This window comes from Mirounga angustirostris, unplaced genomic scaffold, assembly GCF_029215605.1.
Source record: "Mirounga angustirostris isolate CCGP_5_RB_7025 unplaced genomic scaffold, mMirAng1.0.hap1 SCAF_4, whole genome shotgun sequence".
Classification (NCBI taxonomy): Eukaryota; Metazoa; Chordata; class Mammalia; order Carnivora; family Phocidae; genus Mirounga; species Mirounga angustirostris.
The window spans coordinates 64,593,796-64,606,824 of record NW_026991712.1 but is presented as its reverse complement, the minus strand read 5'-3'; the positions used below and the strand labels follow the sequence as shown (position 1 = coordinate 64,606,824).

Here is a 13,029-nt window from a genome sequence, read left to right as displayed (position 1 = left end):
ATCGATTTAGCCTGGGAATGACTTCCCATGGTTTACCAACCAACCAGGTGGCCGAGTATCCACCTACGTGTAGGCGAGCCTGCTTTGCGGCCTCCGGGGCGACAGGGGGCGTCCCGACCACGCAACCTTACCCCCGCGGCCGTAGTGGGGGCGGGGCCGCGTTCATCCGTTGGGGAAGGGCGGGCGGAGGGCTCGGCTTAAGAGGCGGAGCAGGGCCGGTCGGCTTGTCACAGTGTTCCCGTGCTGGGTGGCCGTCGCCACTTCTTTGGCCCGCGAAGTTCTTCTCTTGGGCGCTGTGCGTCTTCCCCAACGCAAGCCCGCTCTCTTGAGTAAGCGTTAGTCCACCACTGGTGGGAAGCGGGCCTGGCGGGGTGTGGTCGGGGGGAGGTGGTGTCCCAGGGTTGGGTTCGCGGCCCCGGGGCAGGGGCGGGGGCTCCCTGGGTGTGGAGGTCTCACGGCGGCCACGCTGGCCGCGGAGCGGGACTTACGGGGTTGGGAGGGCGGGGGTTCTCTGCCGGGTGAGGTCTCTCGGACGCCGGGCTAGGGGCGGTGCCCAAGTTACAGGATTGAGGTCGGGGTCTCGGGGCTTCAGGGCTGGGGGCGGTAGCCGAGGTACAGGATCCTGGTCCGGGCCTCGCAGCAGTTCGGCCGGGGGCGGTGCCTGGTTCCCGGGGACGAGGGTTCCAGGGGTCTCGCCGCTGCATGGTGGCTCGGGGGCGGTGCCCCGGTTACGCGGTCTGGACTTTGGGGCCCCGGCAGCCACAGCCGCCTTGGGTGCTGTGGAGACCCGGTTGCCTGACGACGCATTGACGCTTCCTAACGGGGCCGCCACCCACAGCTCTGCCGCGTGCCTTCCCTCCCCAACAACCCGCTCTGCGCTGCTGGGCTAAGCCTCCTGGAGCAGTTTTCCTTTGCTTGGTGCTGGCTAATGGTTAACGTTTATTGCGTGTGCGCTCGGCGCGGTTCTGAGCGCTTTGCTTTGGAAGTGAAATTTAATCACCACAGCCCTGTGAAGTTGGTGCTGTTAATACCCTGTTTTCCTTGAGCTTGAATCTCTCCTAATTGCCTTCCTGTTAGGATTGTTAACTGGGATTGGGATCCAGTTTTCAGTAAATGTTAGCAGTGGGACTCATTTCTTGAAGTTGGCTCTCAGATTTTAGGATTCAAAAGTTTACCTTCATTTCCGGGAAGCAAACCAACACTTAGTTTCCAAAGACCTCGGAAAATGCCAAGAACATAATAGCAACCAATATAGGTTTGTAAAAAGCCATATATCCTCAGAGAGGTTCTGTTTTATATGAAAGAATGGCATGTCATGTTGACAAGAGGGAATCCCACGTAAACTAGTGGGATGCTGCTTTCTTTTCTGCATATTCTCACTAGGAGGACACGGACTCTGGTGGTTAAATAGCTGCTTAAAATCCTCCCCAGGGATGAAATTTTAGGTCTCCGTACAGATGACCTGAAACGGAGTGGGTGGTTTTAAATAGGATAAATTGAAACAGGATGGTTTCAGCACATTTTTACTCAAATGAAGTACTCAGATAAGTGTGATTTATTACAGACTTTGAGCAGATTTCAGATTATTCTTTTAACATTCTGACTTGCGTTCCCACTGCTATACTGAGTGTGAGGCAAAGGTTTTGAGCAAGTGTTCTGGCAATTTTGCATGACCCAATGACCATCTAATTTATGCTAGTGTTATTCATCACCATTAATGATGTAAGCTGCTGAAGGACTTATCAGACTTTTATGTATTCACTCTATCTGTACCCTAACCCTCAACCTTCCTCTCTCCTCCCAGTTACTTGTTAACAACATTTAGAGGGATTTGTTCAAATTTGGGTGTGCCCATGGAAGCACAGTGATGATGTGGATGTCATCTGCCAGGAAAAAAAGATTAAGTACTTTTCATTTGGTGGAAAGATCTCTGGAAGGATGGGAAATGAGAAACATTGTTCTGGTTCACCTCCTCCCTTCTCTTCTAAGACTCTTTCAAAGGCTCCTCCCTGCATGCCATGGACATAAGTTATCACTCTCTGCTATTCTGTCTTCAGTCCTGTTCTCCCACTCTAGGGTCTCTTTTTTCAAAGCAACCTTTTCTCCTATAGATGTAATGATCATTTAAAAAACCTACTAAACCTTCCCCCCAACCCCCACTCCTGTCGTGCACTCTATTCTGAAATCCAGACATACTCAAATTGTTTTCTTCATATTGCTGCTGGATCCTTTTTGGGTATTTCACATCAGTCCCTAACCCCAAGTTTGGCCAGATGTAGCCATGTGAAAAATAAACCCAACTAGTTGAACCACAGTAGTGTTCCTGGTGGTCTTTGGAGGGCATTGTCAAGAGAAAGCTTTTTAGTATCTTTGACTCTTCAATTTAAAGATACTACAGTCTAATCAGATAGTAGAACAAAATTAGAAATGATTAAATGCATACTTATATCTAATAAATCTGATATTTTAGTTATGGCATAATATACATACTACCATTGTTTAAAAATATTACTATGGTTATATAAAATCAGTTTTAGAATTTATAATGGATGTTAAAGTGTTAGATTAAAGGGGAGCACCTGGGTGACTCGGTTAAACGTCAGACTCTTGATCTCAGCTCAAGTCTTAATCTCAGGGTCATGAGTTTGAGCCCCATGTTGGGCTCCATGCTGGGTGTGGAGCCTACTTTAAAAAAAGAAAAGAAAAAAGTTACACTAAAGGGAAATTTAGGTATCTATAAATTCAAGAGAGATCTTCCAAAATTTAATTAAATGAACATGTTAATTTAATAATTGTTAACAGTATTTTGTGGAGACCTTAGAGTGAGAGGCTTGTTACTTTTTGTTTTTTAGATAATGACATTTCTGCTTAAATTTTGTACAAAATTCTGTTTCAAATATGTATTATCCCATCATTATTTTTTATTTCTATTAGACATAAAATATTTAGGGAAATTAGGGGATTTTAAGAAGTGATTTTTTTTTTTTTTACATGAAAACTACTGTATGCTGTTGAGCTGTCTTGAATTTTTACTAGGAAAAATCTTTTGTCACAATTAGCAAATTAAAAATGGCTTAACTATGTTAACTTTTGTTGGTTTGGAATATATTTTGTTAAAGCCCTATTTTAAAATCAGTGTTCTTTTTAGAAGTAAATAATAGAATGAAGTTCACATTATGTACTATTTAATTGATATAAATTTCAACTTTTTTTTTACAAGATTTTATTTGTTTATTTGACAGAGAGAGAGAGCACGAGCAGGGGGAGTGGCAGGCAGAGGGAAAGGGAGAAGCAGGCTCCCCGCCGAGCAGGGAGCCTGATGTGGGCTCCATCCCAGGATCCTGGGATCATGACCAGAGGCAAAGGCAGACACTTAACCCACAGAGCCACCTAGGTGCCCCTCAACATTTTTTTTTAGAGGTTTTATTTATTTGACAGAGAAAAAGAGAAAGGAGGGAGAGAGGGAAGTAGGGGGAGAGTATGCATAAGGAGAGGGAGCAGCAGAGGGAGAGGAAGAAGCAGGCTGTCCGCTGAGCAGGGAGCTCAATGCAGGGCTCTTCATCCCAGGACCCTGGGATCATGACTTGAGCTGAAGGCAGACGCTTAACCGACTGAGTCACCCAGACGCCCCAGCATTTTTTTTTTTTTTTTTAGGTAAAGCTTACTTTTCTATATTTTTACAAGTTATTGTCCCACAAGTATTAAATTCTGTGGATGCTTTTCTTTTTTCTTTAACTCTCTTGCATTTGAAATTGTTGACAGGTTCTTTCTTGTATCTCTTCTTTTCCTCCACAAATTATGTTGACTGTGTCTTCTTTATATCCTTTTAAATATTCCTATTTTTTCCAGCTTCTTCTGTAACCCCCTCAGGTGAACATTGCCCAACATTTAGTTCTGGGTCATCTTTTTTTTCCCTTTCCATGCTCATTTACCATGACTTAAACTATTATCTTTAACATAATCAACTCAAACATTTCTAATGTGGTCTTCTTCCTTGAATGTGTCTTGAATTTCTAAGTATCTGCTGGAAATTTCCATTAGCATATCTTACTAACTCCAACTTAACATATCTAAGCCAAACCTTTCCAGGCTAGCCAGCTTCTTGTAACTTATTCTTGTTCAGGATTCCATCCACATTTAGTTTCTTGGACTTAAAACCTTTGTCATCAGTGACTCCTTCTTTCTTGCCACACATCTAATTAGTCACTAAGTTTCATGTTTTTGAAAAAAAAAAATTAAAAAAAATTCCAAGTTCAATAAGGAAAGGATAGTTTAAAGAATGGTGTTAGAATAATTTTATATCCACATGGAAAAAAAATTAAGCCTTGATGACTCTTGGCACCATTTGCAGAAATTAACTTGAAATGGATCATAGACTTAAATATAAAACTAGAAAACTAAAAATGTAGAAGAAAGTATCAGCAATTTTGGGTTAGGCAAAAATTTCCTACATAGGACACAAAAAGCACAAATGATTGAAAATTGATGAAAAATGAATGAATTAGTGAATGAATTAATTGGACTTGATACAAATTAAAAAGTTTTGCTCTTTAGAAGACATCATCACACAGATGTTTACAGCAGCTTTATTCATAGTTGCTAAAATCTAGAAGCAACCAAAAATTTGGAGTACAAGAATGGATAAATATACTGTGGTGCATCCAGACAATATAATAATACTCAGTGCTAAAAAGAAATGAGCTACAAAGACAAAAAGACAGGGAGGAACCTTGGATGCATAGAAGTGAAAGAAGTCAATCTGAATAGGTTACATGCTGTATGATTCCAACTGTTTGACTGTCTGGAATAGGCAAAACTATGGAGGCAGTAAAAAGATCAGTGGTGGTCAAGGTTCAGAGCAGAGGGAGGAATGAATAGGTGGAGCACAGAGGATTTGGGGGACAGTGAAGCTATTATGTATGAAACTGTAATAGTAGATACATGTTATTATAACTATGTTTGAACCATAGAATGTGTAACACCAAAAGTGAACCATAATGTAAACTATGAACTTTGGGTGATAATGATGTATTAATGTATGTTCATCACTAGTAATAAATGTACCACTTTGGTGGGGGATGTTGATAATAGGGGAGGCTATGCATGTGTGAGGGGATGTATGGGAAATCTGTACCTTATGCTCAGTTGTGCTGCGAGCCTAAAACTGCTCTAAAAAATAGTCTTATTAAAGAAAGAAAACTTAAACCATACGCTAAGAGATAATATTTACAAAACATGTTAGATAAAGAACTGGTATCCAGTATATATAAAGACCTCTTACAATTAAATAATAAAACAATTTAATTTTAAAAATTGGCATAAGATATGAATAGACATTTTGCCAGTGGTTAAATACATGGATATATGAATGGCAGATAAACACAGAAAAAGATGCTCAATGTTATAGTCTTCAAAGAAACGCAAATTAAAACCACAATCAGGTGAACCACGAGAGACTATGGACTCTGAGAAACAAACTGAGGGTTCTAGAGGGGAGGGGGGTGGGGGAATGGGTTAGCCTGGTAATGGGTATTAAAGAGGGCATGTTCTGCATGGAGCACTGGGTGTTATATGCAAACAATGAATCATGGAACACTGCATCAAAACAAACAAACAAAAAAACCAGAAAAAAACCCACAATCAGATACTATTACATATCCAATGACTAAGGATCAAAATGGAATGACTAACATCCAAAAGACTGAAAATACTCAGGGTTGGTCAGGATGCACTGTTGGTTGCAAGGTAAAATGGTCCAGCTATGTTATACTTAGAGGAACAGTTTTGCAGTTCCTCAAAATGTTAAACGTGTTACATATGACTCAGTAATTCCACTCCTAGGTACATGTCTAACAGAACTCAAAGCATATGTCCATGCAAAAACCTGTACACAAATGTTCATAGCAGCATTATTCATAAATAGCCCCCAAATAGAAACAGTCCAAATGTCTAGTAATGGGTAAATAGGTAAACTGGTATTTCCATACAATGGAATACTGCTTAGCAATAAAAATACCCCCTACTTACTGATAGATGTAACTATAAGGATGAATCTCAAAAACATTTTTAAGTGAAAGAAGCCAGACTGCATATTGTATGATTCAATTATATGAAATTTCTACATTAGTCAAAAACCATAGAGACAAAACAGATTGGTGGTTGCCTGAGGAGGGGAGGGAGGGAGTAAGGACTGACTACAAAAAGGCACAGGGAAACTTCTTGGGGTCATAGAGGCATTAGAGAATGTGATTGTGGTGATAACTGCACAACTGTGAATTCACCAAAACTTAGGGAAATTGTTCAGTAAAGTGAGTAAATTTATGAATTTAAGAATTCCAGGCCTTACTGGAAAAAAATAAAAGGAATTCATGAGTCCATACTGATAATAAGCTGATAAATACATCGGAGGAAGGAAGGGCTCATAGAATAAGTGCCAACTGGTAAATAAATATGCAGGGAGTGGTAGAATTGGAAAATTAGAATTTTGTAGCCATCTTGATTGAAAGATTGCATCAGTTAAGAATCACCAGTTGTTGCTAAATCCAGGAAATTTTGAGTGGAAGAAGTGTTTGCATGGTCTAAATGTATCTCCCTATGGGCTGATTATTAGTTACAAGGGAAAGTCGTGCAGAAATCAGACAGCATGTAGACCAGGCAATCAAAAATAATATCACTAATGAAGGGCAAAGGGACATGTGTGTCTCTAATTGTTGACACTTTGAAAGGACACATCACCATGTAAGTAGTATTTCACTTGAGAATGCATAAACTGAATTTAATTTATAAAGTTACAGTAGGCAAACCCCAAAAGGGGAAGTTCTGTTAGAAGTGTTGGTGTTAGGTGGGCCATATTGAAAAAACAATGTTAAGAAAAACAAAGGAAGGTTGTGGAAATTTTCCATATTGAAGGAGGCTAAAGACGCATAAAAAAGAATTGCACACTTGACCTGGACTGGGTCTTGAGCTGGAGGGAGAGAAAAATAAGCTGTAAAGGGCACTGTCAGGTCATTTGACAAAATTGGAACATGGACAGTAGATTAGATATAAAAATCAGTGTTGCTGAAGTTGATAATTATATTGAAGTCTGTAGGAACAATCTAATTCTTAATACACTCTTAAGTGTTTAGGGGTAAATGTATGTAATTCACCCTCTGAAAAATTTTAGATAAAATTTTTTTTTTTTTTAAAGATTTTATTTATTTATTTGACAGAGACACAGCAAGAGAGGGAACACAAGCAGGGGGAGGGGAAGAAGGAGAAGCAGGCTTCCCGCGGAGCGGGGAGCCCGATGCGGGGCTCCATCCCAGGACCCTGAGATCATGACCTGAGCCGAAGGCAGACGCTTAACGACTGAGCCACCCAGGCACCCCTAGATAAAATTATATGTGTAGAGAGAATGAACTTGTGTGCACAAAGAACAAAGCAAGTTGTGCAAAATCTTAATAGGAAATAGGTAAAGAATATATGGGTGTTCATTGTGCTGTTCTTATTGTAACTTTTTTGTTTGAAATTACCTCCAAATAATTAAAGCACTTCTTTAAAAGTTTTTCTTTTTTTTTTGACTTATGAATCAAAGTGTGTGTGTGAGAGAGAGAGAGAGATGATGATGGTAGTTGTGCATATTCTTTTTTATTTCTTTTCAGATATTTAATATATGTCCTAGGTTTTGGGGGTGGGTTGGGAGAGAAGCAAGCAGGAATATTTTGGTCAAGCTTATTTGAATTTCCCAGTTTGGTAGGTGAAATTGAATACTAAATGTGGGTAAGCTTGCGTGTTGTTAATTATCCTAAAAATACTGTGGTATAGCTGTGCTGATGGAAGTTTGTTTTTTAGTATCTGCAAAATGGCTGATAATTTGGATGAGTTTATTGAAGAGCGAAAAGCCAAACTGGCCAAAGACAAAGCAGAACTGGAAAGTGATCCACCTTACATGGAAATGAAGGTAAAGTTAATAATTTTCTTTCAACATGTTTCATTAAAATTGTCTCTGCAGGTTAGCTTTGTGTAAATGCAAAACATCCTCTTCAGTGAGTGAGAATCTTCTGTTTCATACTTTTCTCTGGGTGTCGTGTCCCTCAGAGTCTGAGAGCCTGATTCTGGACAAGATTGCATTGATTTTGAATGTAGTTTTTCTGTTGTGGTGTTTTGTATCTCAGTTTCTTCTCTTTTATTAGGGTTTATAATAATAATTGCTGTGCTTCATAATATGATTAGGAGACTACTTCTAGTACAAGGAGCTCTCAGAATATGATAGATATAAAAACATGTTCTCATATTCTATGTATTCTAAGTGAAAAGTACAACTTCAATAAGTTAGTGTCTTAAATTTTTTTTTTTAATTTACAAAAGTGATTTTATTGGAATAGTTTATTTTGGTATATTTGCTTTTCAGATTAGAATTTGTTCAAGTGTTTCTGAAAGCAATGTTTGAAAAAGCTTCCTTAAAGCTTTCCTAGTTTTGGTGAAAGAGTGATTAATCCATTTAGTAAATACTTATTGAGACTGCTAGGTACTATGTTAAGTTCTACTATAGCACTAATCTAGAGAGATGGGGCACTTTCTCTCTTGAGCCCAGTGTATTGATAATATATAGGATATAGATCAATCTTGTCCATCATATAGTCCATTTTAATCAGAGTCACCGTATATATTGGCTTGCCCAAGACAGTCCTGCTTTACCTATTGTCCAATGTTTCTTCTGGTTTAGCATTTGTCTTGGGCAAAGGTATGGGCATCTGGTTGACATGATAAATAATATGGTTACCCTCATTATGAGGGAATTTTACTTACATAGCTAACATTTATTGTGTGCTAATTATGGAAGAGGCTTAGTCTTTTATTCTATTTTTTTAATTCCAGTATAATTAACATACAGTGTTACATTAGTTTCTGGTGTACGATACAGTGATTCAGCAATTCTGTACATTACTCATTGCTCATCATTCTAAGTATACTCCTAATGCTCTTCACCCCCAGCCACCATCCCTCTGGCAACCACCAGTTTGTTCTCCAAATTTAAGGGCCTGTTTCTGATTGTCTTTTTTCTTTGTTTTGTTTCTTAAATTCCACATATGAGTAAAATCTCATGGTATTTGTCTTTCTCTGATTGACTTATTTCCCTTAGTATAATACCCTCTGGATTCATCCATGTTGTTGCAAATGGTGAGAGTTCATTCTTTTTTATGGCTGAGCAATACTCCATTGTGTATATATGTATGTGTGTATGTGTGTATATCTATGGATAAATGCTTGGGTTGCTTCCATATCTTGCTGTTGTAAATAATACTGCAATAAACATAGGGTTGCACATATCTTTTTGAATTAATGTTTTCATTTTCCTTGGGTAAAATATCCAGTAGTGGAAATACTGGATCATACGGTAATTTTTTTTTAAAATTTTTTGAGGAATCTCCACACCCTGATTTCCACAGTGGCTGCACCAGTCTTCATTCCCACCAAAAGTACATGAGGGTTCTTTTTTTTTTTTAAAGATTTTATTTATTTATTTGACACAGAGAGAGAAAGCACAAGTAGGCAGAGCAGCAGGCAGAGAGAGAGAGAGAAGCAGGCTCTCCACCAAGCAGGGAGCCGGATGCGGGGCTCGATCCCAGGACCCAGGGATCATGACCCAAGCCGAAGGCAGCCGCCCAACCGACTGAGCCACCCAGGCGCCCCGAGGGTTCTCTTTTCTCCATATCCTCATCAACACTTGTTTCTTGTGTTTTTGATTGTTGCCATTCTGACTGGTTAAGGTGATATCTCATTGTGGTTTTGATTTGCATTTCTCTAATGGTTAGTGATGGTGAACATCTTCTCATGTGTCTGTTGGCCATCTATAGGTCTTCTTTGGAAAAATGTGTATTCAGGTCCTTTACCCATTTTTAAATTGGGGTTTTGGTGGTGTATAAGTTCTTTGTATATTTTGGGTATTAACCTGTTACTGAATATATCATTTGCAAATACCTTTTCCCATTCGGTGGGTTGTTTGTTTTGTTGATGGTTTCCTTTGCTGGAGGAAGCTTTTTATTTTGATGTAGTCCCAAGAGTTAAATTTTGCCAAAGGACACATACCTAGAAAAATCATGGTAAGGCCAGTGTCCAAGAGCTTATTGCTTGTGTTTTCTTCTAGGAGTTTTATGGTTTCAGGCCTCACATTTAGGTCTTAATCTATTTTGAATTTATTTTTGTGTGTGGTGTAAGAAAGTAATCCAGTTTCACTCATTCGCATGTTGCTGTCTGGTTTCCCAACACCCATTTGTTGAAGAGACCGTCTTTTTCCCACTGCATATTCTTGTCTCTGCTGTTGCAGATTAATTGACCATATATGCTTGAGTTTATTTCTGGGCTTTCTATTCTGTTCCATTGATCTATGTGTCTATTTTTGTACCACAACCATACTATTTCAATGACTACAGCTTTGTAGTATATCTTAAAATCTGGGATTGTGGTACTTCCAGTTTTTTGGTTCTTTTTTAAGATTGCTTTGGCTACTTGGGGTCTTTTGCAGTTCGATACAAATTTTACAATTATTCTGTTTATGTGAAAAATGCTGTTGGTGTTTTGATAGAAATTGCATTAAATCTGTAGATTGCTTTGGGTAGTATGGACATTTTAACAGTGTTCTTCTAATCCATGAGCATGGAATATCTGTCCATTTGGGCATCTTTTTGAATTTGTTGAGACTTAATTTTGTTGCCTAATATGTCATCTATTCTGGAGAATGTTTCATGTACACTTGAAAAGATTGTGTATTCTGCTGATTTAATAAGATGGAGTGTTTCTGAATGTATCTGTTAGATCCACCTGTTAAATGTGTCATTTGAAGCCACTGTTTCCTTGTTGATTTTCTGTTTGGATGATCTATTTATTGTTGTATGTGGGTGTTACAATCTCCTGTTTACTACTATTACTACCAATACTATCATTACTATCAATAGTAGTATTGATTGGTACTTCCTTTATGTTAGTTAATAGCTGCTTTATGTATTTGGGTGCTCCCACGTTGGGTACATAAATATTTACAATTGTAATGTCTCTTTGTTGAATTCTTCCCTTTATGATTGTGTAGTGTTCTTCTTTGCCTCTTGTTACAGTCTTTGTTTTAAAGTCTGTCTAATATAAGTATTGTTACCCCGTCTTTCTTTTCACTTCCGTTTGCATGCTAAATGTTATTCTGTCCCTTCACTTTCTTTGATTTATCTATTATTTATTTATTTAAAAATTTTTTTTATTAACACCTATATTATTTGTTTCAGGGGTACAGGTCTGTGATTCATCAGTCTTACACAATTCACAGCGCTCATCATAGTACATACCCTCCCCAGTGTCCATCACCCAGCCACCCCATCCCTCCCACCCCCTCTACTCCAGCAGCCCTCAGTTTGTTTCCTGAGATTAAGAGTCTCTTATGGTTTGTCTCCCTCTCAGGTTTCATCTTGTTTCATTTTTCCCTCCCTTTCCCTATGGTCCTGTCTTGTTCTCAAGATCCTCATATCAGTGAGATCATATGATACTTATCTTTCTCTGATTGACTTATTTCACTTAGCATAATACCCTCTAGTTCCATCCACGTCATTGCAGATGGCAAGACTTCATTTTTTGATGGCTGCATAATACTCCATTGTGTGTGTGTGTGTGTGTGTGTGTGTATGTACACGTATATCACATAATCTTTATCCATTCATCTGTTGATGGACATCTAGGCTCTTTCCATAGTTTGGCTATTGTGGACATTGCTGCTATAAAGATCGGGGTGCATGTGCCCCTTCGGATCACTACATTTGTATCTTTGGGTTAAATACCCAGTAGTGCAATTGCTGGGTCATAGGGTAGCTCTATTTTCAACTTTTTGAGGAACCTCCATACTGTTTTCCAGAGTGGCTGCACCAGCTTGCATTCCTACCAACAGTGTAGGAGGGTTCCCCTTCCTCCGCATCCTCTCCAACATCTGTCGTCTCCTGCTTTGTTCATTTTAGCCATTCTGACTGGTGTGAGGTGGTACCTCATTGAGGTTTTGATTTGGATTTCCCTGTTGGCGATGTTGAGCACTTTTTCATGTGTCTGTTGGCCATTTGGATGTCTTCTTTGGAAAAATGTCTGTTCATGTCTTCTGCCCATTTCTTGATTGGATCATTTGTTCTTTGGGTGTTGAGTTTGATAAGTTCTCAATAGATTTTGGATACTAGCCCTTTATCTGATATGTCATTTGCAAATATCTTCTCCCATTCTGTCGGTTGTCTTTTGGTTTTATTGATGGTTTCCTTTGCTGTGCAAAAGCTTTTTATCTTGATGAAGTCCCAATAGTTCATTTTTGCCCTTGCTTCCCTTGCCTTTGGCGATGTTTCTAGAAAGAAGTTGCTGTGGCTGAGGTCGAAGAGGTTGCTGCCTGTGTTCTCCTCTAGGATTTTGATGGATTCCTGTCTCACATTTAGGTCTTTCATCCATTTTGAGTCTATTTTTCTATGTGGTGTAAGGAAATGGTCCAGTTTCATTCCTCTCCATGTGGCTGTCCAGTTTTCCCAACACTATTTGTTGAAGAGACTGTCTTTTTTCCATTGGACATTCTTTCCTGCTTTGTCGAAGATTAGTTGGTCATAGAGTTGAGGGTCCATTTCTGGGCTCTCTGTTCTGTTCCATTGATCTATGTGTCTGTTTTTGTGCCAGTACCATACTGTTTTGATGATGACAGCTTTGTAATAGAGCTTGAAGTCCGGAATTGTGATGCCACCAGCTTTGCTTTTCTTTTTCAACATTCCTCTGGCTAATCGGGGTCTTTTCTGGTTCCATACAAATTTTAGGATTATTTGTTCAATTTCTTTGAAAAAAGGTGATGGTATTTTGATAGGGATTGCATTAAATGTGTAGATTGCTCTAGGTAGCATTGACATTTTCACAATATTTGTTCTTCCAGTCCATGAGCATGGAAGGTTTTTCCATTTCTTTATGTCTTCCTCAATTTCTTTCATGAGTATTTTATAGTTTTCTGAGTACAGATCCTTTGCCTCTTTGGTTAGGTTTATTCCTAGGTAT

At 39.1% G+C, this 13,029-nt stretch overlaps 1 protein-coding gene across 7 annotated transcripts in view; it reads left to right on the top strand.

Moving 5' to 3' along the window:
- Positions 1 to 171: 171 nt before the first annotated feature.
- Positions 172 to 13,029, top strand: part of CSPP1 (centrosome and spindle pole associated protein 1) — a 161,164-nt gene continuing 148,306 nt past the window's right edge. For 3 of the 7 annotated variants that reach the window (XM_064588253.1, XM_064588252.1, XM_064588248.1), the window contains exons 1-2: positions 172 to 329; positions 7,834 to 7,942. In XM_064588253.1, the coding sequence (XP_064444323.1) occupies positions 7,844 to 7,942 (99 nt within the window). In that variant the 5' untranslated portion in view covers positions 172 to 329; positions 7,834 to 7,843. The remainder of the gene's footprint in view (positions 330 to 7,833; positions 7,943 to 13,029) is intronic. The other 4 variants (XM_064588251.1, XM_064588249.1, XM_064588250.1 and 1 more) reach the window with 2 other exon arrangements.